This window comes from Neovison vison, chromosome 3 (assembly GCF_020171115.1).
Source record: "Neovison vison isolate M4711 chromosome 3, ASM_NN_V1, whole genome shotgun sequence".
NCBI classification, from domain to species: domain Eukaryota; kingdom Metazoa; phylum Chordata; class Mammalia; order Carnivora; family Mustelidae; genus Neogale; species Neogale vison.
The window spans coordinates 47069882-47096154 of NC_058093.1; the positions used below are offsets into that span (position 1 = coordinate 47069882).

The 26273-nt window shown below is 49.6% G+C and overlaps 1 protein-coding gene across 4 annotated transcripts in view; it reads left to right on the plus strand.

The window, feature by feature from the left end:
• SNED1 (sushi, nidogen and EGF like domains 1) overlaps positions 1-26273 on the plus strand; it is an 81588-nt gene that overhangs the window by 38168 nt on the left and 17147 nt on the right. The window contains exons 9-26 of one of the 4 annotated variants that reach the window (XM_044242007.1): positions 976-1053; positions 3917-4042; positions 4297-4401; positions 4662-4775; positions 5346-5462; positions 6542-6658; positions 6828-6944; positions 7132-7245; positions 7523-7696; positions 17165-17278; positions 17605-17718; positions 18709-18822; positions 19290-19586; positions 21074-21257; positions 22796-22908; positions 23722-24003; positions 25123-25267; positions 25350-25432. In XM_044242007.1, the coding sequence (XP_044097942.1) occupies positions 976-1053; positions 3917-4042; positions 4297-4401; positions 4662-4775; positions 5346-5462; positions 6542-6658; positions 6828-6944; positions 7132-7245; positions 7523-7696; positions 17165-17278; positions 17605-17718; positions 18709-18822; positions 19290-19586; positions 21074-21257; positions 22796-22908; positions 23722-24003; positions 25123-25267; positions 25350-25432 (2508 nt within the window). The remainder of the gene's footprint in view (positions 1-975; positions 1054-3916; positions 4043-4296; positions 4402-4661; positions 4776-5345; positions 5463-6541; positions 6659-6827; positions 6945-7131; positions 7246-7522; positions 7697-17164; positions 17279-17604; positions 17719-18708; positions 18823-19289; positions 19587-21073; positions 21258-22795; positions 22909-23721; positions 24004-25122; positions 25268-25349; positions 25433-26273) is intronic. The other 3 variants (XM_044242006.1, XM_044242008.1, XM_044242009.1) reach the window with 3 other exon arrangements.

Here is a 26273-nt window from a genome sequence, read left to right on the forward strand (position 1 = left end):
TTATGGGGTTTATAACATTTATAGAAATAAAATGTATGACCTCAATAGCTTAAATGCAATATAATGTACTTAATGTACTTAAGAACTTAAATGTACTTAAGCAGAGTATGTGAGCTTTTTCTGTGAAGAACCAGATATTAGTATTTTTGGCTTTATGTGCCATGTGGTCACAGATACTCAACTCTACCAGTGCAATGGAAAAGCAGCCAGCCATAGACATACATAAATGAATGGACATGGCTGTTTCCCAATGAAACTTTTTTTTTTAATGGATGGCAGGCCAGATTTGGTCTGCAAGCCATAGTTTATCAATGTCTGGCATAAAGGATAGGAAGGGAAAGATGGAAATAATTTAGTAATGGCCTTGCATTATATATGAAGTGGTGTAATACTGTTTGAAGGTAGACTACAATAAGTTAAAGATATACATTATAAACTCAGGGGAAAAAGAAAAAAATAATAATAATAGTTACAGCCAACAAACCAGTATTGGAAATAAAATGGAATCCTAAAAACACTTTATCCAGAAGGCAGGAAAAGAGGAAAATAGGAATAAAGGGTAATTGGGACAAATGAGAACCAAGAACAAGATGGTAGGTTTAATTATATTGATAATTATGTTAATTGGTTAAACACACCAATGAAAAGGCAGACATTGAATTGAATTGAAATTGAATTGAAAAGCAAGATGCTACTATCTACAAGAAACCGGCTATGAATATAAAGACACAGATAATTTGAAAATAATTTGAAAATTGGAATGGGTTTCTGGTTTTGGATAAGATGGAGTAAGTACACTCTACCTTGTGTCTCCCACTGAATGCAGCCAGAAACCCTGGACAGAATGCATGGAGTAGCTATCTGAGGACTCTGAAAAATAAATAATAGCAGGTGGATTGGGGAAGAGGACCAAGCTTCAAAGCACCACAGAACCAGTGGTGAGTTCATGACTTTTTCCCTCTGGTGTCCCCCCAGCCTGGACTCAAAGCAGCTCCCAGACCAGAAGTGAGCATCAGATGGATGGAAAGAGCTCCAAGAGCAGCCACTCGTTGGGTATGAGAAGCAGGACCAACAACAGCGGCAAAGGGGGGGGGGATTCCCTAGGGGGCCCAAACTGACAGGAGGAAACTTCCTCTCCAACTGGAAGTCCTACAGCTCCGCAAGACGGGGCAACTTCCATCATTTTCTTTTTCTCTGTCCACCCACCACTTGGCTCAGACATGAGTGCACTCACAGGAAGAAAGTAGTAGTGTGGGGCAATAAAAGCCCCAGCTCTCTTGCCAAAGGACAAAAAGGGCAGCCCTAGAGCACTGGAAACTATGGGGAGGTTGCAGAGAGGGGGGATCTCAGGCTGCAACCCTACAGTCATCTATGAACTCTTGAATTCCCTACATTGGGCATTGTAATCTGATCCAAAATATTAAAAACAATACCATTTACAATAGCTTCCCCAAACTGAAAGACTTTGGTATAAATCTAATAAAACATGTATGGGACTTGTATGCTGATCTGAATAAATGAAAGGACATCCATGTTCATGGATTAGAAGACTCAACACAGTAAATATGTCAGGTCTCCCCAAACTGATTGATAGACTTAACAGAATTCCAATCAAAGTCCCAGCAGAGTTTTCTGTAGTTTTGAATACGCTGGTTCTAAAATTTATATGGAAAGGCAAAGGAATTGGGATAACCAACACAATTTTGAAAAAGAATACATTTTGAGGCATCATACTACTTAGTGTAAAGACTTACTATAAAGCAGCAGTGATCAAGATCCTGTGGTATTGGCAAAGGGACTAACACATACATCTGTGGAACAGAAGAGAGGATCCAGAAGTAGACCTATACAAGTATGGCCAAGGTGTTTTTAAAGGCATGGAAACAATTCAGTGGGGAAAAGATGATCTTTTCAACAAATGGTATTGGAACAATTAGACACTCTTCTGTAGAAACTGAACTTCAACTTCAACCTCACACCTTGTACAAGATTAGGTCAGAATGAATCATAGACCTGAATGGAAAACATAAAACCATAACATTCTTAGAAGAAAACACTGGAGAAAAATCTGTGTGACCCGCGGTTACATGAACAATGCTTAGATGCTTAGATAAGACACGGAGAGTACGCTCCAGCAAAGAAAAACAGAAGTGGGCCTCATCAGAGTGACACAGGCTGCTCTATGAAAGTCACAGTCAAGAGAACAAGAAGACAGGCTGCGTGCTTCGAGAGGTGCTCAAAGCACTCAGTCTGACAAAAGGCTGGTATCTGGAACAGATGAGTTCTGAAACAGAACAGAAAGTTCCGAAAGAACTCTCCACGCTCAACTGTGAGAAACCAACCAAAACATGGACAAAAGATCTAAACAAGACATCTAACCAAAAAGGGTATCTGGAAGGCAAACGAGCAGATGAATAAATGCAGTCATTTGTCATTATCATTAGTCATTGGTGAGTTGCAAATTAAAGCCATGATGAGATACCACACAAACCTATCAGAATAGCTAAAATTAAAAGTGCTGACTGGTGAGGACACAGAACTGTGGGAACTCTCACGTATTTTTGGTGGTGATGCCAAATGTTTAGCCACCGTGAAAACAACTTGGCAGCTTTTCATAAAGTTAAACATACACTTATAATATGATCCAGCAATCTCATTCCTAGTTATTAACCCTAAAGAAATGACAACTTACATTCACACAAAATACACAAATGCTTATAGCATGTCTATTTACAACCACCAAAACCTGAGAACCCAAATGTCCTTTGCTGTTCGTGGGATACATGATTGCTGATCACGCAACTGAGACAGATCTTGGAGGCCTTTTGCTGAGTGAAAGAAGCCAATCTCAAAAGATTACATACTGTTCATGAGTAATCTTCCACTTCTGGCATTCTTAAAGCAACAAAGCTGTGGTGATGAACAGATCAGTAGTTGCCCAGGCTTCAGGAAGGGAGGAAGTCTATAACCCTGAAGATAGAACAAGGATGTATTTGGGGTAATGGAATGTTCTGTGTCCCGATTGTGGTAGGAGCAACACAAATCTATACATGTGTTAAAATTCATAGAAATGTACATCGACCAAAAGTCAATTTTGCCATAAATTATTTAAAAAGATAAATTCTGAACCACATGAAGAAATCAACCACCCAAACAATGAAAAAGAACAAGTTGACAAACACTGATCAAGAGAAGTTGGGAGTGGTTATATTCATAGCAAACAGATTAAACTCTAGGAAAAGGAATACTGCCAGGAACAGAGGGGTCTTTTACGACAAAGGTGTCAAGTCATTAAAAAGGCAGAGCAATTCTAATGTACTTGCACCTATGAACATACATCAAAATCATAGGGGAAGGGAAAACAAGGAAAAATTGACTAATCTGTAACTACAGGCAGTGGCTCCAACCTGCCGCTCTCAGTGATTCGCAGAATCAGCAGGGACCTCGAAGATGCAAACAGCACCATCAGCCCACCTGACCTAAGTGACACTTCCTTTCCCAGTGCTCACGGTGTGCTCACCATGACAGACCATCCTGTAGGACATAAAATAAAGCTCAATCAGTTGAAAAGGACTGTGTTCTCTGATTACAGTAGTTAAACTAGAAATCAACAAAAACTGTATCTGGCAAATTCCAACCATGTTATGCTTGATTAGAAGCATTTGGAGCCCCCTGGTCTTAGCTGCGCCCTTTGGTGCACACCGTGGGATCTCCATACTCTAGCTTCGACTTCTGCTCCACAGAGGGGGCTCAGATGGTAAGAGGCAGCTAGAAACCAGTTTCCAGAAAGTGGGCCTTGGGCTTAAATCCCACTTGCACTGAGAACTGAGTGCTGTGGGTCTGGACGAGGGGGCCCTTGGCCCTATTACCCCCATGCTCTCTGTGCAGCCTCTGGTGACCTCTGTCTTTCTTGCAGGAAACCACCCAGTGCCGGATCCCTGCTTCTCGGCCCCTTGCCAGAATGGGGGCACCTGTGTGGATGCAGATGAGGGCTATGTGTGCGAATGCCCCCAGGGCTTCACCGGCCCCGACTGCAGGGAGAGTGAGTGGGCTGGGGCTGCCAGGGCTACAGTCCAGGAGAGGGTCCTCCTGTGGGTAGTACACACAGGAAGGCAGACAAGGGTGTGTTCAAACACCCACAAGTGGGTGGGGGAAAGAAAGAGTGTGTGTGCATGTGTGTCTGCACAGCAGTGTTCGTGGGAAAGTAGCTACAGGAGCCGGGCAGGGTCAGGAGCAAGAGAGGGCCCCAGTCCTCCAGCATCCTCACATTGGAGGCTCCCCCTCGGTCTACAACAGGAACCCCTGACCACTGTGAGTGCCGTAATGGTGGCAGATGCCTAGGGGCCAACACCACCCTCTGCCAGTGCCCCCCAGGCTTCTTTGGGCTCCTCTGTGAATTTGGTAAGTGCCCAGCACTGCAGCGGGGCACACTTCCTGCCCTGCCCCCTGAAAATCCCCCAAACCAGAGTATAGCTGGTGTCTTGGGTCTGGGCCCAAACTATCGATCCAGACCCTTAACTAGTGGTTCCATGATCCCCCACTCCCAACCCAGGAGGGAGCCCACCCACCAGTGCCTGAACTGGGCCATCCTGGTGGGGCCGCCTGATCCTTCTCAAAGAGAAGTCCCTGGGAAAACGAATGGGCCTCTTCTTTCCCTGCAGAAGTCACAGCCACTCCCTGCAACATGAACACACAGTGTCCCGACGGGGGCTACTGCATGGAGTACGGTGGGAGCTACCTCTGCGTCTGCCACACGGACCACAACGTCAGCCACTGTGAGTGGGAGGTACAGGCACAGGCCTGCCTAGAAACTAGGGAAGGGGTGGTAGAAGGAAAAAGTGGGGGCAGAGCAGGCAGAGGCCAGGGCTTCTTTACTGGCCCACAAGTAGCCCCGTGGGTGGGTGCACCTTTCCTGGTGTCGCCCTCTCTAATAGGGGCCTGGCTGTTTACCCCCTCAGCTGCGGGAAGCTCACAGCTGGAAAAGCACCTCTGGATGCCTACAAGCTCTCCCTAAGTCCCTAGTTTAGCTATTAAACTACTTCACGCCTATCTGATTCAGTATGTAACTAAATACCACTATGTTTGTGAGTGTAATAACTAATGGCTTGCATACTGGATAATGAAGACGATGGAGGTGCTGGCACAGAAACATCTGTGTGCCATAGCTCAATCCTAGCTCATAGGAGAGGTAGGGTGAATTCTGGAAAAATCGAGAATAAAAGAATTTCCAGGGAAGGGCCTTAGAGTCTGGTGTAAAGAATTAAGACCCTTCCCCGAAAAGAGTATATTTTAAGTGCCCTTGGTTCCAGCTGGGATGGCAGGGTGACCACCCTCTGCCCCTGCAGCACTGCCATCACCCTGCGACTCAGACCCCTGCTTCAACGGAGGTTCCTGTGATGCCCACGAGGACTCCTACACTTGCGAGTGCCCCCGAGGGTTCCATGGCAGGCACTGTGAGAAAGGTGGGCGGTGGGGGAGGGCAAGGGAGGGCAGGGCGGGGCTGGGAGGGCAGGGTTAGGAGGGCAGACAGGGCAGAGAGGGCCCCACCCACTCTCTATTGCTGTTCTAATGGGTCATGTGTTGCCCAGCTTCCGTGTGTTGGTCCTGCATGGCTTCCCCTGCCCCAGGTGCTGCTTGTTCAGTTAGTGGTTCTGCTCTGTGGCCCCCTGGTCACTACTTGGTTTTCCTCAGAGCCCAGGCTCATGCCTGCCTCATGGAGCTCAGCACCTGGACCACACACACCTCTCTGGGCCTCTTGCTGCCCTCGCTTGTCCCGAGAACAGAGGCCTCAGTGGCTTTACCTGGAAGTATCTTCTGTTCTCACGGTGGCCCTGAGGGCAGGTCCCTGTCACCCCTCAGCTTCAGCCACGCCTGCAGGAGGAAGAGGGTGTTTCCAAAGAGAAGCCTTCTTTGTCTTGGTTCTCTGCACATGTGGCCAAGGACCTTCATCTTCAACAAAGGCATCCAAAATGGGACATGGGGTGGTGGCAGCTTTGGGAGAGGTGGCTGGAACTTGGGCATGCAGTCTGTGAGGCCCTGTAGGGTGTGGGATGGTGGGGAGAGAAGGGCTGAGGACAGCAGGCAGGCCCCTTTCCTGCTGCAAGTTGCTCCCAAGAATGTTGAGGAAGCTGAGGGGCTAAATTCCTCTGTGGGCCTCTGAAGGCGCCATTCTTCGGGGTGGAGGGCAGACCTTTAAATATGCAGATGTCTGCAGCACGGGCACCACCTGTGAGCCCCTCAGAGCCGGGAGGGTGTTAGGACCCAGAGAAAATACACTGGTGCCACTAGAGGTGCTGAAAACAAAAATTAGACTGCAGTGGATTCTAGTCCTATGAGCTGCAGCTGCGTTCCCTGCCATACAGGCCAGTTCTCCACCAGGAAGGGGCCACGGGTCACCAGGGCCTGGGACAGAGAAGAGAAGATGGGTGGGCCCATGGGGCCTACAGGTTGAGAATACATGAGTAGGGTGTCATGGGTGCTGCATGGCCAGGAGTTGGCCCTGTTCACCCTCTTCTGTCTCTCCCCATCCTTGTCCACACAGCCCGACCACGCCTGTGCAGCTCGGGGCCCTGCCGGAACGGGGGCACGTGCAGGGAGGCAGGCAGCGAGTACCACTGCAGCTGTCCCTACCGCTTCACCGGGAGGCACTGCGAGATCGGTGCGGCTCCATGCCAGCTGGAGTCAGCCTGGATGGGGAAGCCAAGCCCTGCCCCAGCCACCATGCGTCTGCTTGTCAGGAGCACCCCCCTGGAATGTTGGAGATTGGGGGAGGGGCTCTGGGTATGGATGCATGACACCTGACTCCCATGGGGGCCTTTTGTTTCCAGGGAAGCCGGACTCCTGTGCCTCAGGCCCCTGTCACAATGGTGGCACCTGCTTCCACTACATTGGCAAATACAAGTGTGACTGTCCCCCAGGCTTCTCTGGGCGGCACTGTGAGATAGGTAAGGTATGGGCAGAAGCCAAGGGGCTAGACCAGCTGGGGGCAGCACAGCCAGGGCACCTGGGGGCTGCAGCTGCTTCCAGTGGGCAGGGGTGGCCCTGCTTTGGAGGAGTGGGAGGCAGAGCTCCCATGAAGCCTAAAGGTCTTTGGGGAGGACACAGCAATGATGACCCCCTCTGTCCTTGCAGCCCCCTCCCCCTGCTTCCGGAGCCCCTGCATGAATGGGGGTACCTGTGAGGACCTGGGCACAGATTTCTCCTGCCGCTGTCGAGCAGGGTACATGGGACGCCGATGTCAGGCGGGTGAGAGGGCTGGGGGCTGGGGGTTGGGGTGGAAGGTATGGGATTTCTTCCTAATCCCAGAAGAGCAGAGCAGGGCCAGATGGAGCTGAAAGGAGGGACGGGAAAGGAGAAAACCATGGGCAGCCACTCCAGGAAGTCAAGGCACTTTCACCTGGGAGGGCTGTACAGGGAACAGGGGTTCTAGGCCCAGTGGCCTGGTAGAGCAGAGGGCAAAGCAAAGGGAGGGGCCTCAGGCAGGTGCCCCACAGTGCAGGACAAGGCTTCTGTGTCCCTGCAGAGGTGGATTGCGGCACCCCAGCAGAGGTGAAACATGCCACGCTGCGCTTCAATGGCACTCGGCTGGGATCCGTGGCCCTGTACGAGTGTGACCAAGGCTACAGCCTGAGCTCCCCCAACTACGTCCGAGTCTGCCAGCCACAGGGAGTCTGGAGCGAACCTCCACAGTGCCACGGTGATCTGCAGGCCTTCTGGGGCAGGGTGGGCGGGCAGGTGGGCAGAGCCAGTGGGGTCCATACCCTCCTAATGGGGCCACTCAGGAGCACAGGAACCACAGTTCTGACCCTGGCCCTCCCCCACCTTCCTGCAAAGTGAGGCCATGACCCTATGGGGAGGGTGGTGAGGACTAGTGCCAGCTCCACTCTGGACTGTTCACTTAGGTCTCCCCTGTCCTCAGAGCAGGGCATCCAACCCATATGCCCACCCTGCAGATGAAGCAGCTGAGGCTGAAGTAGTCCAAAAGCAGAGTCCTCAAGAGGCAGATTAGGACTCAGGGCCTGTCTCTTACCCTGGCACCACCCAGACCCATGGACGCAAATGTTGCATTTGAACAAAGCCTCCCAGGACCCCCAGAGCCATTTGAGGAGTGCTGCATTAGAGAGCATCACCTCAGGCTCCCACAGTGTGCCGGGGTACATGGCCTGGAGGCAGGGGCCCCCATGCCCCTGCAGACACAGGGTCACTAACACAACTGCAGGTGTGCTGCATTAAGCGTAAGCATCCCTAACTCTGTTCATCAGAAAACCTGTGTGATGTTAACACATCTTTCACCAAAAAAGGATTTTTAAACAAAGTAGCTCAGGGACCACCTAAGGCTGCTCTGTCCCAATGCCCTGCAGAGCCCAAGCTGTGCAACCGTACACAGGTGAGGAATTCTGGAAGACAGATGGGGCTGCCTAGTCTCGAGGGTCTTTCCTGTCCTCCTATCTATCCAAGCCCAGCCCTCTCCAAAGACAGTAACAATAAAATCCAAACAACATATACTACTGGGAGTGGAAGTTTAGAAGGTGGACAAGTATATATATATAAGCATGATAGATACACGGAAGGAAACATGGCACTGGTCATAAGAAGCAGGGTCGATAAATCATTTTTAACAAAAGAGAGTGGAAAAGAAGACTGAGAATCTATAATAGTTGAAATAACAGACACAATTTATAAATGGATACAGATGAAGGCTAAGTTAATGGGCTAAAAGACCAGTTTGAGGACTCTTCCCACAGAGAAGCGGGGAGGTCTGTAAGAATGAGATGTAGGCACTGTGGAAGGCAGAAGTGTCAACACTGAGATAACAGGAGTCCAAGAAAGAGAAAAATAAAAACACAATGAAATGTTGGAGCCACTATGGAGCTCAGTTACCAGAATAACAAATGAACCACCACAGGCTGAAAGGGCCCCCAAACATCAAACAGGAGAAAAGAGGAACATTAGCACATTATAGCAAAATTTAAGAATCAGAGACAATCAGAAAAAAATTCTTAAACTATCTAGAGAAAAAAAGAACAAGAGTCTTCAAAAGAACGATAATCCCATTGGCACCAGACTTCTCAACAGTTCCATCAGATATAAGATAATGAAATGGTAGACTTTAAATACCGAGGAGATCCATTCAGTGAGCATAGAGACAGTCACAAAACACCATCACTCTCACTGTAATTTCAAGGAACCAGAGAACCTGTAAAATGGTATCATTTAACCTATCATATATGCATATCAGTATGCAAAGAAGTAGAGATGAGACCTTCCTGGGTGAGAAAGACTGGGGACTGCTGTCAGCCCAGGAGCAAATCCAGTGTGGACAGAGCACTTTGAGGACCTGGGGAAATCCAACTAATCCTTCAATGATTATGTGAGCAAGCATGATGGGTTGGAATCAGGAGTCATATAGATGCAGAGCAAGTGCTCAGCATTCACCAATTCTCCTCCACAGGATTTTTATTAAGTGCATGGGAAGACAGTGGCTGGTCTGGAAAGCAGAGAAATTTCATACCCTCATAAGGCTGAGATTCCCAGGTCTACCCCGGAGGGAGTGGTCTGTTCCAACCTGCAGGCATCTAAAATCAATCATGGATTGGCATTAATGAGCCCTGTGCACCAGGCCCAGCCCAGCTCACTTCTGGGATAATATCAGAGATCAGCTGCCCAGGCTAATTTTCTGACTCACAGCAGAGTGTGGCAATCCTAGGGATAGGTATTTTCTACTTTGTTCTCTCAGTTCTTGTGTATAGTATGTCTAAGAAGCAAGAAATTATGACATATAACCTCAAGAAGAAACAGTCAATAGAAACAGACCTGCAGATGAACCACATGTTTGAATTAGCAGACAAGGACTTTAAAATAACCATTATCAATATGTTAAAGAGAAGCAAAATGAATGAGAGAATAGAAAATTTGAGCAGAGGAAAGAAAACTTTCAAAAATACAATAAAAAATATAACATCTAAAATGAAGAGTAAATTGGATAGGCTTACCAATAGAATGGATACTACAAAAGAAAAAGTCACAGAACTCAAGGGCATGTCAACAAATTATTCAAACCAAAGACTGGAAAAAAGAAATGCATTAGGAATTACTTATGATCTTTTTTAAAAAGGAAGCACACGAAATCTGTGGTAAATATCAAACAAACAAGCACATAACTGGAGTCCCAGAGAGAGGGCAGAATAGGCAAAAGAAATATTTGAAGAGATAATGACTGAGTATTTTCTAAAAATGAGTAAATACATCAACCACAAATTTAAGAAGCTCAGCAAATACCAAGCAAGATAAATATGGAAGTAAATAAACTTAAGACCTAAAAATTTTTATTCAAACTATTACTCAAAAATAATACCCTCTTGCAAACACAGCTTCAAGACTTCCCCAAAAAAGGTCTTTTTTTTTTTTTGAGATAGTATTCAATAGTAAGATAAGCCTAGAACATTCTGTAAGGAGTAAGAGAAGGGAAGATTATCAAATATTATAGGAAAGTTTTTCACTCCCTAACAGGAGAGAGGAAAAAAAGCAGAAAAATGGCAGAGTTAAGATTATGATAGAAAAAAATACAGACAAACAAACAAAATGAATGAGCTAAGTTCTCCAGATAAAAGACAGATTGCCAGATTTATTACAAAACAAAACAAGCTAGGGACACCTGGGTGGCTCAGTTGGTTAAGCATCTGACTCTTGTTTTTGGCTCAATTTGTGATTTCAGGGTCATTAGACTGAGCCTCACATCAGGTTCAGTCAGTGTTCAGCATAGAGTCTGCATAAGATTTTCTCTTTACCTCTTCCTCTGCCCCCTCTCCTCTATCTCTAAAATAAATAAATAAGTCTAAAAGAAAAAAAAATCTATACACTCTTAGAAGAGATACTCTTAAATCATAAACTTAAAAAGACAAAGTAAAATATGGAAAAAAATATCAGGTGAATACAGATCAAAATAAAGCAGGTGTAGCTACACTAATATCAGCCAAAATATACTCTCTTAAAATGTAAAGCATCATTAAGGATGAGAAGGTCTCTTTCAATGATAATTGGTTCCAAATCACCAAGAAGATCATTGCAGACATTCGAGCATCTCATACAATAGTGTCAATATATATAAAACAATAATTAATAGGAAGAAACTGACAATTTACCATAATACTATGAGATTTTAAACCACCTCTCTCAATTCAGGTTAAGAAGCCCCCTCCCAAAAAAAATCCGCAAAAAGAAGATTCAAATAATACAACTAACAATTTAAACTAATTCATTCTCTGAACACTCAGAACAAATTGAGTGACTAAGGACAAGAAGATAAATTTTAAATCTCCATGTTTAGATATTTTTAAAGATACTTTGAAATGGCTTATAGATCAAAGAAGAAATATGGACAGTAAGAAAATTTAAAATGAGTATTAATGACCATTTTCTATGTAAAAACCTGTCTGATGCAACAAAACCTGTGCTTTGTGGGAACTTTAAGTACATAGTTAGAAAAGTTCAGAAATTAGTGAGCTAAATATTGGGGTTTAGAAGTTAAGAAAAGAACAACAAATGATACAAAAAAAGTAGAAAGAAAAAGGCAATACAAGTAAGAGGCATAATTAATGAAATGTTAAATCCAAAGTATAAAGAAGAGATCACCAAAATTAGTTCGTTGAAGAGCTTATGAAAATGAACAAACTTATATCAACTGATCAACAAAAACAAAGAGCACAAATAAAAATGCTTATAAATGAAAAAGATGGCATAGCCACAGATATAGCAGAGATTAAGAAGATGAGAATACTATCAACTAGTCTATACAAGTAGATTTGGAATCTTAGGAGAAATGGAAATAATACTCAAAGAAAAATATAACTTACCAAAAATGACTCAAGGATATTTAGAAAGCCTACATAATCCTATAAATGTCTAAAGGAATTGAAGAAGAAGCATTTTCCCACAAAGAAACTCCAAGACCAATGTTATAGGTAACTTCTACCAAATTGCAGAGAAACAGATTATTGCAGCATTATGCAGGACCTTCCAGAGAGTAGAAAATAAAAAATATGTGCCAATCTATTCTGCGAGGCCAGTATAACCTTGATACCAACACCAGATATGGGTAGCTGGTAAAAGTAAAATGATAGATCTGTTAAACATATGAACATTGATGCAGAAATTCAACAGTCTATAAAAACTATATATTCCATTATCAAGCTGGATTGTTGCAAGATTAGTTTGATATCAGGAAAACCTGCTATATTAACCAACTGGAGGAGAAAAAGCATATAAGTATCTCAAAAAATGTGTAACAAGCATTTGACAAAATTTATACCCATTCATGAAATAAACTCTTACCAAATAAGGAATAAAAAAGTACTTCCTTACCAGATAAAAATCACATCACACATACACACACATGCACATACACACCTCTAATAACATGTGGTATAAAATATATAGGACTTATTGGAGGAAAAACTTAAAAGAGAGACATAGCAGAGCCTGCATAACCCCCGAAGTGTGTATCATCCCACAGAGCAGTGTGCTTAGGCTGGGCATAGCCAGACCCGTCACACTATGTGTGGCCAAGCACTAACTTTACACATGTATAGAGATAGAATACAGGTTACATCAAGAGAGCTGTGGAACAATGAGTCTCCTGATCCTTGATAGAGGTAGGATTTAGAATTCAAAACCTGTGCTTCTGTTGATCTGACTCAGTCACACTGAGCTACCAACAGGAAAATGGAAATTAGCTTCTGAGGTATTTTTACTGTGCCTCTACTCAAACCTCAAATGAACATTATCCTAAATAGAAAGACATTCCTCTTAATACTGGGGACAGCGAGAGGAACCAGGGTGGCTCAGTCAGGTAAGTGTGCAGCTTTTGATTTCAGATCAGGTCATGATTTCAGGGTTGTGAGATCAAGCCCTGTGTCAGGCTCCATACTGGAGCATGGAGCTTGCTCAAGATTCTCTCTCTCTCACTCTCCCCCTACACCCCCACCTCTCTCTCTCCATCTCTTAAAAAAAAAAAAAATGGAGACAAGGATGCCCACTGTCACTAAGCCTCATCAATATTATATTGGAAGTGTAGCCAATGCAATAAAGTAAGAAAAAGATACTAAAATCATGAAAATATGAAGGTAGGGAGTAAGAATATCAGTATTTGTTGTCTTCAATCTATAAACAAGCTTTAATCTATAAGCAGTATGGTTGTCTTAATCTATAAGTAACTTACTGAAAATGATAGAAAATGTAGTATGTTTAGTGGATATAGGTTATTATAATAAAATTGCATTCTAAAATATCAACAACAATTAGAAAATGTAATTATAAAAGACATATTCAGAGAAAATCAATGAAACCAAAAGCTGGTTCCTTGAAAAGTTCAATAAAATTTATAAACCTCCAGTTATACTGATCAAGAAATAAAAAAGAAAAATTAGCAATATCAGAATGAAAGAGAAGATGTCACTAAGGATCCTGCAATCATTTAAAGGATAAGGAAGAGATACTGTGAACAAGTTGAGGCCAATATATCTGACAACTTAAAGAAAAGGAATAAATACCTTAAAAGAGACAAATTACCAGAAATGACAGAACAATAAATAGAAAATATGAATAGCCCTATATCATTAAAGAATTTTAATATGTAATTAAAAACCTTTCTGCAAAGAAAATGGCAGGACTGGATTGCCTCACTGATGAATTGTATCAAACACTGAAGAAAAGAATACTAACCCCACATAAGCTTCTTCAAATAAAGGAAGAAGAGCTCTTGATTCATTGTGTGAGATCAGTATTGTCTTGATACTAAAACAAGACAGAGATGTTATAAAATAAAATAAAATTAGGAGTGCCTGGGTGGCTCATTGTGTTAAGCATCCAACTCTTAATCTCAGCTCAGGTCTTGATCTCAGGGTCGTGAGTTCAAGCTTTGCACTGCGCTCCACAAAAAGAAAGAAAAAGAAATGAAATTACAAACTAATATTCCTCATGAACATGGACATAAAAATTCTAACAAAATATTACTAAATCAAACACATTGTTACATAAAAAGGATAATATAATACATCATGACCCAGTGGGGTTTATCTTAAGAGTACAGGTTGGTTTAACACTTGAAAATCAGTAAGTGTAATTCATCATATTAGGATATGAAGGAGAAAACCTATCATATAATCATTTCAACAGATGCAGAAAAATCATTTGAAAATATTCAACTACTACTTAAAACTATTAATAAACTAAGAGTAGACAGAAGGGACTGTCTGTAACCTGATGAAGGGTATCAACAAAACAGCAATAGGTAATAAAGTACTTCACTGTGAGAGGCGTACTGCTGTGTTAAGTAACAAGGCAGTGTGTCCATTTCACTGATTCCTTCCAGCATTGTCCTGGAGGTCCCCGACAGGGCCACAAAAAGGAAATAAAAATCATGGTCGTGCACATGGGAAATCCAAAGAAATTCTACCAAAAAAGCTATGGAATAAATAAGCAAATTCAACTGAGTCACAGGACAGGGGCAATATACAAAACCTTAATATTTTCAGAGTCTAGCAGTGAACACTTGGAAAATAAGATAAAATGAACAATGTTATATATAATAACACCAAATATGATAAATGTTTATGTATGTGAAATGAATTATAGACATAGTATAAAAGCTAAAACTATAAACTTCTATAAAAGCATATGAGAATGAGAAAATCTTTACAACAGCTGGAATAAAATGGTTATGCATTTAGAAAAATACCACATTGTTCCCTACTCTTCACCACACACAAGAATTCATTCCAGATTAATTAAGGACTTAAATGTTTTTCTAAAACTACAAAAAAAATTTTATTAAAGATTTTATTTATTTATTTGACAGAAAGAGATCACAAATATTCAGTGAGGCAGGCAGAGAGAGAGAGGAGGAGGAAGCAGGCTCCCCGCTGAGCACAGAGCCGGATGCGGGGCTCCATTCCAGAACCCTGGGATCATGACCTGAGCTGAAGGCAGAGGCTTAACCCACTGAGCCACCCAGGCACCCCTAAAACTACAAAATTTTATGTGGTATCTTTTTGGCCTTGGGATAAGGAAAGATTTCTTAAGCCACAAAAAATGCACTAACTATAAAAGAAAAAAATGCACGAAACTTGACTATATAAGAAGTTTTATATATATATACATATATATGTATATATATACACACACACATACACACACATATACACACATACATCTGAGACTGGTTTCAAGAATATATAAAGAACTCTATGAATCAATAAGAAAAGAAAACCCAGTAGGAAAATCAGCAAAACACTGAGGAGGCCTTTCATGGAAGAGGAGATAATAAAGCCAACAAAAAATAGCCAAGAGAAATATTAGTAATCAGTGAAATGCAAATCAAAAGCACAGGGAGGTGCATTCAGTTGACAAAACTGCAGAAGTCTAGAGCCATCTACTGGTGGTAATGTGGATCAACAGGATTGCTTATAAATTGCTGGAGGAAGCATAAATTGATAGAAACACTTTGAAAAGGGCTTGGTAATCTGCCTATCAATTTGACCATGCATAGAAACTGTGTCCCAGAGATTCCACTTCTAGGTTTAAATCTAAGAAAATGGGTACATTTATACCAGGAGCTATGAAAGGAAATAAAAGCATTTTTTAAAAAAATAACAAAAAGTCTAAAACAAACCCAAATGCCAGCAATCGAGAATGGACAGAGTACAAGAGACTCCCACTGTGGATGCTGACTATTACTGTTGTGTTCACACAGAGAACTTCCAACCCCCTGCCGACAGCATGGAGATAGCTCATTAATATCATTTTCAGTGAGAGGAGAATACATTTATCATTATATCCTTTTAATAAAATTCATAAATAGCAAAACCAAAACCATACATTGTTCAGGTAATTCATGAAATTTGAAATACTAAAGAGACAAAGATATGATAAGCCCCAAAATCCGCATCACAAGGGACATGGAAGTGCATGTGACCTGACGAGATAGTAAGCACTCTAGCTCCTGGGTGTCTTACTTACTACCATTTGTTACATTTTTGAACACTTGGAATTCCAGAGCCCAATTCCCAGTTTAAAATGCAAAACAAGCCTGTGGCAAATATCCTAAAGTATCCTCGTCCCCAGAGGTACTGGGCTCATATGTGGTAGCTGCATGTGAATTGGCAAGATGGGGCCTGGCCACCTGCCAGCCACAGAGTAAAGTCCTGCATGCTCTATGAGAGCCCTTGAGGTCATGATGAGCATCCCCAGGGGGCCCACTGCCCAACCCTTCCTCTCCAGGGTCTTTCCGGTCTCTCCAGGCGCTGAGGAGTGCTGGACAATTGTGTCCGGCTCCTCAGAACAAAGCTAATTTACATCCATCATATTTGGCTTCAAACCACTGCCTCCAGTCACAACACCGCTTTATTCTTGGGGTCTCTCCTGGTGCCTATACACCGGGGCTCCCCTCTCAGAAGCTTATGAGTGTGGATCCCATGCCTGCATGGGGGCTCCTGCTTCACAGCACAGGAAGGAGGCCATTTGTGCTCCGGTAAGAGGGCAGGGCGCTACTCCAACCCACCCCTCCCCCGGACTGCCTGGCCCAGCACAGCTTGCTCTCTTTACAAACATCTCAGCCTCCACCTCCCCAGGGAGACTGACAGCCCAGCTGAGGAAGCTGACCTTGACCTCCTCTTGCCTTCTGCAGCCTCTGCCCCAGGGCTAAAGGAGGTGGGGTGGAGAGAGTCATACCCTGACTCCTGGCCCTGTGCTCCAATCCAGCAGAGGGAGAGGAGGCCTGTGTGGTACACTGGTGGGTGAGCCCTGTACCCCGCACACCTGGGTAGGGCTCTAACCCCTGAGACAGAGACCCTGCTCCAGGGAGAGCCAGACCTAGAATGTGCCCAGGCCCCTGAGAAGCCTGGACAGTGAAATGCGGAAGTGACCTGGGGGTAGGGCCCTTGTCAGGTGCACAGTGGAGAGGGTGGGCGTCAGGCTAAAGCCTCAGAGCACACATGAAATCCTGGTGGCTGTGGAGGTCCCTGGAGGTCCACATAGAGCCCACGCAGGGCCATGCAGCCCTGTGTACGGCCATGTGGGACCTGTGTCCCACCTCTCTGGAGTCTGTGTAGGGCCTTGCAGCCTCCTGTCCTGTCTCTGCAGAGACAAACAAGTGCCCCTGTCTCTGCAGAGACAGATGAGTGCCAAGCACAACCCTGCAGAAATGGAGGCTCCTGCAGGGACCTCCCAGGGGCCTTTGTCTGCCAGTGCCCTGCAGGCTTCACTGGAGTCCACTGCGAGACAGGTAGGCGCTGTGCTTGGGTGGGTCCCCTGAGTGGCTGGGCCCTCACCCACATTCGTGATGCCCTGGATGCCCTGTTTTCAACAAGCATAGACCCTGGGCCGCTCAGTGAGCAGAGGGAAATGGCTGGGCCCCTGGCCCAGCTGGACAGGCCCCCCAGGGGAAGGGACCCCGGGAAGGGAGCTCCAAGGCTAAGGGGGATTTCCCCAGCAACCCCCCCCTCCACCCAGCATCTCTCCTCGATCCCCCTTCCCTTCTTCCCGCTATCCTCTCCTCCCTCCCCCAGACACCCCCTGGCGGCTCTGGCCAACTCTCTGGGTGTTCTCCAGAGGTGGATGGCTGCCACTCCAGCCCCTGCCAGCACGGAGGCCGGTGTGAGAACGGTGGCGGGGCCTACCTGTGCGTCTGCCCAGAAGGCTTCTTCGGCTACCACTGTGAGACAGGTAGGGAGGCAGAGGCCAAGCCCCAGTTCCTCCAGAGGCCCCTTACTCAGGCCTCTGCTGGGTCCCCTGATGCTAGCTACCCACCTCTTGCACTTGCCCCTCCAATGGCCCCACTTCACCCCAAAAGACAAGGCTGGCTCCATGGCCAGCCCGGGTGGGCGGAACTCGCTGCAGCCCCAGCGTCCCAGTGCCCACCTCTCCTTACACCTGGGAATTCTCTGCCCATTTTCCTTCTTTATAGGACTTGCAACTCTCTGCAACTGTCTCTTCAATTTGCTGGTCTCAGCTCTCCTCCTAGGATGGGTGTGTAGTGTCCCAGGGGCAGGTCCTGTTCTAGCCCTGATGCTGGGCTTGGCTGGCAGCACGGCGCTGTGTGGCTGTGTGGGCTGTGCGAGGCTGCTGGGCTGGGGAAGTTTCTGCTGGGGGTGAGGTCTTAGGCCCAGGGACTGTGGGTGCTGGTAGCCCTGGCATAAGCACCGTGGGAGCCATTTGTGGCCAAGGAGTCTCACTGTACAAACTTGGGGTGGGTAAGGGCACACCTAGAACACGGTTAGTGGCCATGACAGTGATAAGGGGGCTCCGCTGCTTCACTGGGAACCTGCGGGTCCTGGCCCTGGCCTGGGGAGCTCAGGTCCTCTCGATGCCCACAGCCCCAGTGCAGAGGGAGGCTGCCCTGGCTGCCAGTTGTTCCCCAGAAGAGGCCAGCCCTGTGCTCACCCCACCCTGAGTCACCACCTACCAGGCTACCTTGGCTTGGGAGTAGTGGAGGGATGACGTGCCCAGCCTCCCGGTGAGATCTCCGCAAGTCCTGCATTTCCCCTCAGAGAGCAGTCCCTCCCTCACCTCTTCAGATCGCTTCCTGTGATGGTTCAGCCACATACACCCCACAAACACACCCACACAGGAAGGACCTGTTGCCCCTAACAGCAAGGGTCCCGCTGGGGGAGCGGGTAAGGCCCCAGTGTTCACTGCTCCTTTCCTCTTCCCCAGTGAGTGACCCCTGCTTCTCCAGCCCTTGTGGGGGCCGCGGCTACTGCTTGGCCAGCAATGGGTCCCACAGCTGCACCTGCAAAGTGGGCTACACGGGCAAGGATTGTGCCAAAGGTGAGGTGGCAAAGGTGCCAGCGCAATGGGTGGACCTCCCTCCTCCCTCAGAGGGCACAGACCCCTCAGGGGACAGGTCAAAGTTCTGAGCACCCCCAGGGCAAAGTGTCTAGACAGTCGCTTAGTGGGCTCTGCCCCAGCAGCAGGAAGGGGTATAGAACTGCCCAGGAGCCATAAATACAGTCACAGGCACACACACATCTGAGACACACACACACACACCCACCGCCATGGAGGGCAAAGGCAGTCACCTACGCACACACTCATGAGGCCCTCCAGGAGGCACTGGCCAGAGACCAGGTAAAACGGCCCATTGTGGCAACAGGAGCGGGCTCCCCAGCAGTTGCCCACCTCCACCCTGGGAGGACAGGCCCAAGAGCCACCAGGTGAGATGCCTGGCTGGGGGCCAGGGTTTATGTGGCTGACAGCTGACCACCCCTCCCTTGTTCTTGACGGAAACCCTGAAGAGCTCTTCCCACCAACGGCCCTCAAGGTGGAGCAAGTGGAAGAGAGTGGGGTCTCCATCTCCTGGCGTCCACCTGAAGGTCGGGCCGCCAGACAGATGCTCGATGGCTACGCAGTTACCTACACATCCTCAGATGGTGCCTACCGCCGCACAGACTTTGTGGACCGGAGCCGCTCCTCGCACCAGCTGCACGCCCTTGCAGCCGGCAGAGCCTACAACATCTCTGTGTTCTCGGTCAAGCGCAATGCCAACAACAAGAATGACATCAGCAGGCCAGTGCTGCTGCTGACCCGCACACGTGAGTGCCCACCTGGATGTGCCTGGGGCCACCAGGAGAGGCACACTGGCCAGGGCCCCAAAGCGCCATGGCTTAGGAGTGAGGCCATGAGAGAAGTTGGGGGGCTCCCCAAGAAGGCACCTGCCAGGGGCCAGTCCATGCTGGGGGGGGGTGCCAAAGGGATAAGCAAGGCACCCAGGAGGTCACCCCAACATGCTGAAGGGGGAGACAGCAACTCTGAGGGGGTGGGGACAGAGTGTATTGGTGGCAGTTCTAGAGAAGGGGGCTGCCAGGGCGGATGCCTCTGGGGGTGCAGCTGCACAGGAGGGGGAAGCATAGTCTAGGGAGGCCTTGGGGGCCTTACCTGGCTCATCTACTTCTGGGATCTACAGGGGAGGGCCTGGTCCTCCACAGGGAGCAACCTATGGTAGGTAGAGTCCAGGTAGGCATGGGAGTCTGTGGAAGGGGGTGCTGGAGGCTGCAGGAAGGACCATGCATGGGGCAGTGGTCCCCTGGGCAGCATGGAGGGTCCATGAGGGCAGCTGGTAGGGGTTCAGAGCATAGCCAGCACACAGCAGCTCTGCTCCCACCACACCAGGTACTAGCACAGGTCAAAGCAGGCAGGCAGGGCCATCCCCAAGAGCACTGTGAAGCCAGACAGCCAGGACCCACCAATGGGGACTCATGCCCAGGAAAGGAGGGAGGCCAGGTTGCTCAGAGGCATGGACAGAAACTTCATGGAAGGAGGAAGGTGCCCGGGTATCACCTGCCAGCCTGGGCCAGACACTGACCCTGAGGACACTGAAGTCCAAGCAAGGGATGAGATGAGAGACTCAGGAGAGGTGTGTGATGGGAAGGCCAGCTAAGAGGCACTGAGAATGCACCTAGGCCAGCAGAAGGACCAGAGCGAGCTTGTGGGGCAGAGTGGGCTCAACCTGAGCTTGGCTTTAGGAAGAAATGGCATCCCTACCCCTCCACCATCAGAGTGAGAGTGGGGTCTCCCCAGGAGACCAGGGTGGGCAGGAGGGATGCTGCCCACTGGACTGAGCACTGCGCTGCCAGGAAACAAGGGCTCCCCTCCTGGCTCCTGTGGTCTATCCAGACCCTTCTCCATAATAGCCCAAGATTTCCCTAGCTCCTATCCTCAGTAGGCTGCAGCATCGCCCAAATATTCACTGTCAGTGCAACCAGAACAGCCAGGGGAAAGAAAAAGGAGGTCCCATGGTCCATGTGTCCCAAGGGCCCCACCCCATGGCCTCAAGACCGCAGTCCTCTGGTGAAGCTGCCTGCACCCCTACCTCAGGCAGGAGCCTATCCGGTTGACCCTAGTCCCTCTGTGGCTGAAGGCCGCAGCCAGCAAGCCCAGATGGGTCAGCGCCTCACTTGGACCCCTCTCGGTGACCCCCCCACCCAGCACACTTCCTAAGTCCTGTCTCATGTCTCAAGCACCTGCCCTCCCCCAGAGTGAGGAGGTGCCACCACCAGCTAAGGGGCTTGTTGCCCCCCAGGACCCCGCCCAGTTGAGGGCCTCGAGGTCACCAATGTGACAGCCAGCACCATCTCAGTGCGGTGGGCTCTGCACAGGATCCGTCATGCCACTGTCAGTGGCGTCCGTGTGTCCATCCAGCATCCTGAGGCCCAGGAGGACCAATCCACTGATATGGACAAGAGTGTGGACAGGTTCACATTTGGGTAAGATCAGGGGGCCGGCCTTCCCTTCCCTCGGGGCTCTAGGACTTCCTCCCTTCTCCCTCTGTGCCCCTCCCCTGCCGTTCCCCACCTTCCCCACTCGCCTTGAGAAGCAGGAGTGTGTGTGCGCCTCCTGTGTTTCACAAGCACCTGCTCAGCCCTAACAAGCAGAGACCCCCTTTGGTTCAGCCCTTAGTCCTGCCTCTCCCCGTCACAGGTGCTACCAGACAGGCGTTTGAAAGTGCCCAACAAAACAGGGACACTCTAAAACTTGGGGTTCATGACTCCCGCACAGATAATGAGACCGAGCCACCCAGAGAGCGGTACAGGGCTATCCTAGCCGGAGTCACGCAGGCCCCTCTGAAAGGGAGACACAGGGCACCCCTACACTTGTCTTAAATTTTTATATTGTTCAAATTGTATGTTAGAACCTTAAAGTAGGCATGTAAACATCTTGTGTTTACTTATTACAAATACAACAAAACTACAAAGTAAATACAACTCACATGAACATCAGTCATGGAGACTGGCTGAGGATTGAAGTAAATGCTGGAATGGCCCCACAGTGAAGGCTCAGACTTCACAGCCTCAGCCCACTCAGGTTCGCCAGCCAGGGAGGCTTCTGACACCTGCTGGAGGGCGGTGCTGGAAGACAGGAGAGTGGGGGAGGGAGACTGGCTGGGGTATCTGTACCTGCCAGTTGAAGAAACCCCCACCTAGTCAGCTGTGCCTCTGACCGCAGACGCCCAGGTCTGCTCTGTGGGGACTGCCCACTTCCAAGGACTGGTGTGACAAAAACACACATGAGGCCCTGGTGACTGAGTCAGGGTCCCCAGGACCACCCACTAGGGCCCCCCTCAAACTCAGCAGAGGCTGTGCTCCGAGCTGGGACTCACAAGAGAGAAACAGTGCAACGCACAGGAAGGGAGAAATCGATGGGCCAGGGGTGAGCTTCCAGGGCCCTTCTCCATGGAGTCACACAGGCCACCAGCAGGCATGACGATGTGTGAGGTGCTGTCTTCAGGGGAGCCTGTGAGAGATGCAGCACCCAGGGTTTTTATTGGGGGCTGGGCATGGGGCACCCCCACCTGTTGTCAATTCAGAGTACCCAGGAGGAAATGGGTACTTAGCATGAACCACACTGCACAGAGCTGTGGGGGCAGCAAGGTCCTCTCATGCACGAGGGTGCTGGGAACTCTGCTGGGAACTCCTGCCAAGGGCCCTGCAGGAGGGCAGTGAGGTCTGCTCCTTGACCCTCTTCTGCATAGTGATCTCCAAGTGCCCTTTTCTGGCCTCTCCTGCCTGAACACCGGCCTCTGCACCACAGCCATCCCGGGCAGGTGTGAGCCATTCTTGATCCTTGCCCTGTACTAGACAGAGACAGATCAGGGAGTAGTTCCCTATGTGAGGAACCCACAGGTCTCAGGCCACAAATCTGGTCATTCAGGAGGCTGCCTGTAGGATCACCCACAGCTAGGCCCACCTGTGTGGAAGCAGTTACAGTCTGGCAGTGGAGCCTCTCCCTGCCCTCCCGCCCACAGGTCCCTGCTGCCAGGAAGGAGATACACCATCCAGGTGACTGCCCTCAGTGGGCTTGGGGGACAGGAGCCTCCCACTGAGAGCCTGGCCTCGACCCCACTGCACGTGTGGACTCGTGAGTACACAACCTCAGGTCTTGTGGGACCTTTGCAAGCTCTCACCTCCCTCCAGCCAAGTCCTACCAAAGTGGCCCTCGCACCCCACAGGTCTCTTCCACAGGTGCCAGGAAGGGCAGGTGTCCCAGGAAGCCCTCTGCTTGGGTGTTTATCCAGCACCCAAAGGCTCCTGGGTGAAAGGCCAGAGGGCATGTGGGTGAATGCCCACAGTGTCCACTCTCTGGTCTTCAGGGTATCTGGTGGGGAGGAGGCCTGGCCCTCACCACCCCTCCCACCCCAACATGGAGGGGGCCAGTGTGTCATGTTGTCCACACCAGAGGGACCTGTGAACAAAGGGGGTGTGTGGTAAGGAGGAAAGATCTGGGCAGAGTCTAGGTTCCAGGTTCCAGGACAGCCCAGCTGGGGTAGGCACATGGACAGCCCATGGTGGGGTGGGGGAGTGTGGTGAGGGCCAGCTCAAGTTCTGGCACTGACCCTGAGTGCTGGGACCCTGGCCCACTCCCTGCCTGCCTGGCCCCCTCCCACACCCCAGAGGAGGGTGCACATGGCCAGGCTTAGGCAATCAAAAGGAGAAGATGCTGATAGGCTGCAGAGGCCTGGGGCCTCCGTGGCTTCTTCCTGGCAGCATGCTGGGGAGTCTCTCTCGGGCAGAAGGAGGTGCTGCTGCAAACACCCCTCTACACCACCCTTTAGGACTATAAGGTTGTCCATCATGACCACACGGGGCTTCTGGGAGACTTCAGCAGTCGTGTCAGATCTTTAAACTTGGTGGTGGCCCCTTTCACCTCCCTTCCCTGCTCCATGCCTATCAGGGCCCCTGCCACCAGCCAACCTGACAGCTGCCAGAGTCACAGCCACCTCTGCCCATGTGGTCTGGGACATCCCCACTTCCAGTACCTTGCTGGAGGCGTATGTCATCAACGTGACCACCAGCCAGAGCACCAAGAGCCGCTACGTCCCCAATGGGAGGCTGACGTCCTACACGGTGCGGGACCTGCTGCCAGGACGACGCTACCAGCTATCAGTGACCGCTGTGCAGAGCGCTGAGGGTGACCAACTGCACAGTGAGCCTGCTCACCTCTACATCATCACCTGTAAGTATGGCCCTGCCAGCGATGGTGGGGCAGGGACGTCACGCAGGCCAGGCCTTGCGGTCTGCTCAGGACTGACGGGGCCATGAAGGTGGCCCAGCCCCTCTTGCTCACTGTGGGCCCCCAGAACAGCAGGCTGGGCTGCCCTCCTTAGGGTGTGGCATCCTTGCCCAGGAGACAGCTCAGCCCCAGGACCCTCATGGGCGACACCACCCCAGGAACATCAGACAACCACAAAGCAGGACTGTGTTCACACGGGAGAATTTGGGGGTATGAAAATCAGTGGGGAAGGAATTCACGGTCAGTGCAGGGTCCATGCACTAGGAATTTGTAAACATAAGCATATCCCTCCTCACCCTGTGTCCAGGGAGTGGCCTCGCAGCCAGGCCTGACCCACAAGGAGCCTCTGGACAGAAAGATGGGAGAGAGGGTCAGGATGGGCATGGGGAGGGGTAGCCTGGGAGAGGTAGGAAGGGAGACCCACGTGGACACACAAAGGGAGGAAACAGCTGAGGAGCACAGAGCCTCAGGCCCCACTAAGGATGTGGTCTGCTCTCCAGTGCACTGGAGGCCCAAGGAGTCCTAGCAGGTCCTGCATGACCCCGTTGCCATGCTGGAGCCCAGAGAAGGTGCTGTAGGGAGAGGGTGCATCTAGACGGACGCTGCGGAGAGGGCAATGGGGTGAAACGAGTGTGCAGGGAGGCAGATAGTGGCTGGGGCAGAACAGAATTCTCGAGAGCAGATACACAGGCACCATGCAAGAGGGTCAGACCCTATGCAGCTGCAGCCATACCTGCCCAAGGGAGGGCTGGGGGCACAGTTAGGAGACAAGGACCCACAGAGAAGCCTAATCCTCACTCTCTGGGCATGTGGGGGTGTCCTGTCAGGTCCGAGTGGCTGGCCATGCCCTGCAGGTGGAGATCCCGGCCCTCTGACTCCTGGGATGGGATGCAGGGGTGGGTAGGGAGCAGGGCTTGGGCTTGCTAGAAAGCGACAAACCCACGAGGTCCCCAAAGCCACCAAGAGGCCTCAGGGCCACACACACTGTCTCCAGTGCTCCCCTCTAAGAGGCCTGGCGGGACCAGCCTCATGCAGCCACCCACTCCTCCCACCCACCTGCAGCCTCGAGGGACGGCGCTGACAGACGCTGGCACAGGGAGGGACTGCATCCCCGAGTGCTCAGAAACAGACCCCCGCCCGCACGCCTGCCAGAGCTGCGCCTGCTCAGTGACCGCGACGCGCCTGAAACCCAGACCCCGGCCCCCAGGTGCAGCCTCGGCCATCCCCCCAGAGCGCGTGGCCCCAGGCACGCACTCTGTGGCGGTGACCCATGGTGACTCCCTTGGCAGGTTCTCAGAGCTGGTGGACGGCAGAGGGCGAGTGAGTGCCAAGTTTGGGGGCTCGCCTGGCAAATCGGTCACCGTGAGATCGCGTGAGTGCCTCGGCCAGCCTCAGGGGCCTCACTGCCACCTCCTCAGGCCCATGTCCCCAGCATGATGAGGGATGAGGCCCCTAGCACCTGGGCTTAAAGACCACCCCAAGCACCCGATACCACCTCCAACAGGACGCAGCAAAACGCAGACCCTTGCATCTGCACAGGCTCACAGGGGCCATCCCAATATGGCAGAACGGTTTGAAGTGCAGGCTGTTGGCAGGGCTCAGGGTCAGGAGGAGGTTTGAGGTGCAGAAGCTGGGCTTGCCAAGCCGGGAGTCCCAGTGTAGCTTAGTGAGCAGGAAGCTAGAGAACACAGTACCATCTAACTCCTTGCTACTCAAAGTGAGGTCCTTGGACCAGCAGCACAAGCCTCGCCCACGGGGCTTCTAGATGGGCAGGATCCCACCCAGAGCTGTGCAGTTGGAATCTGTGTTTAATAAGAAGCCAAGTGATTTGCACACATGTTACAGTCTGCAGACTGCACTTCTCCGTCACATAAGAGACTGTGTCCCAGGTTCAGATCCTGCTCAACCTGAACTAATGGACCACCTGTGGCAGACCAGAGGGCCACTCTACCTAGCCCTAGCACTGCAGGGCATGAGCGCTGGGTTGATATGGCCTGGCCCCTTCCCACATGGTTTAGCAGGAGGGGTTGGGCTAGAAGGTGTTCCCCAAGACTGTGGCACAGCAGGCCAGAAGCTGCATGCCCATGGGCTGTCCCTGCCCTCAAGGCCCTTAGGACCCTAGGCAGGGCAGCCCAGGCCTCATCCTCCCCAGTAAACCAGGTCCTGTTCTCACAGAATTCCCTGGCACAGAACCTAATTACCAGTTTAGTGAG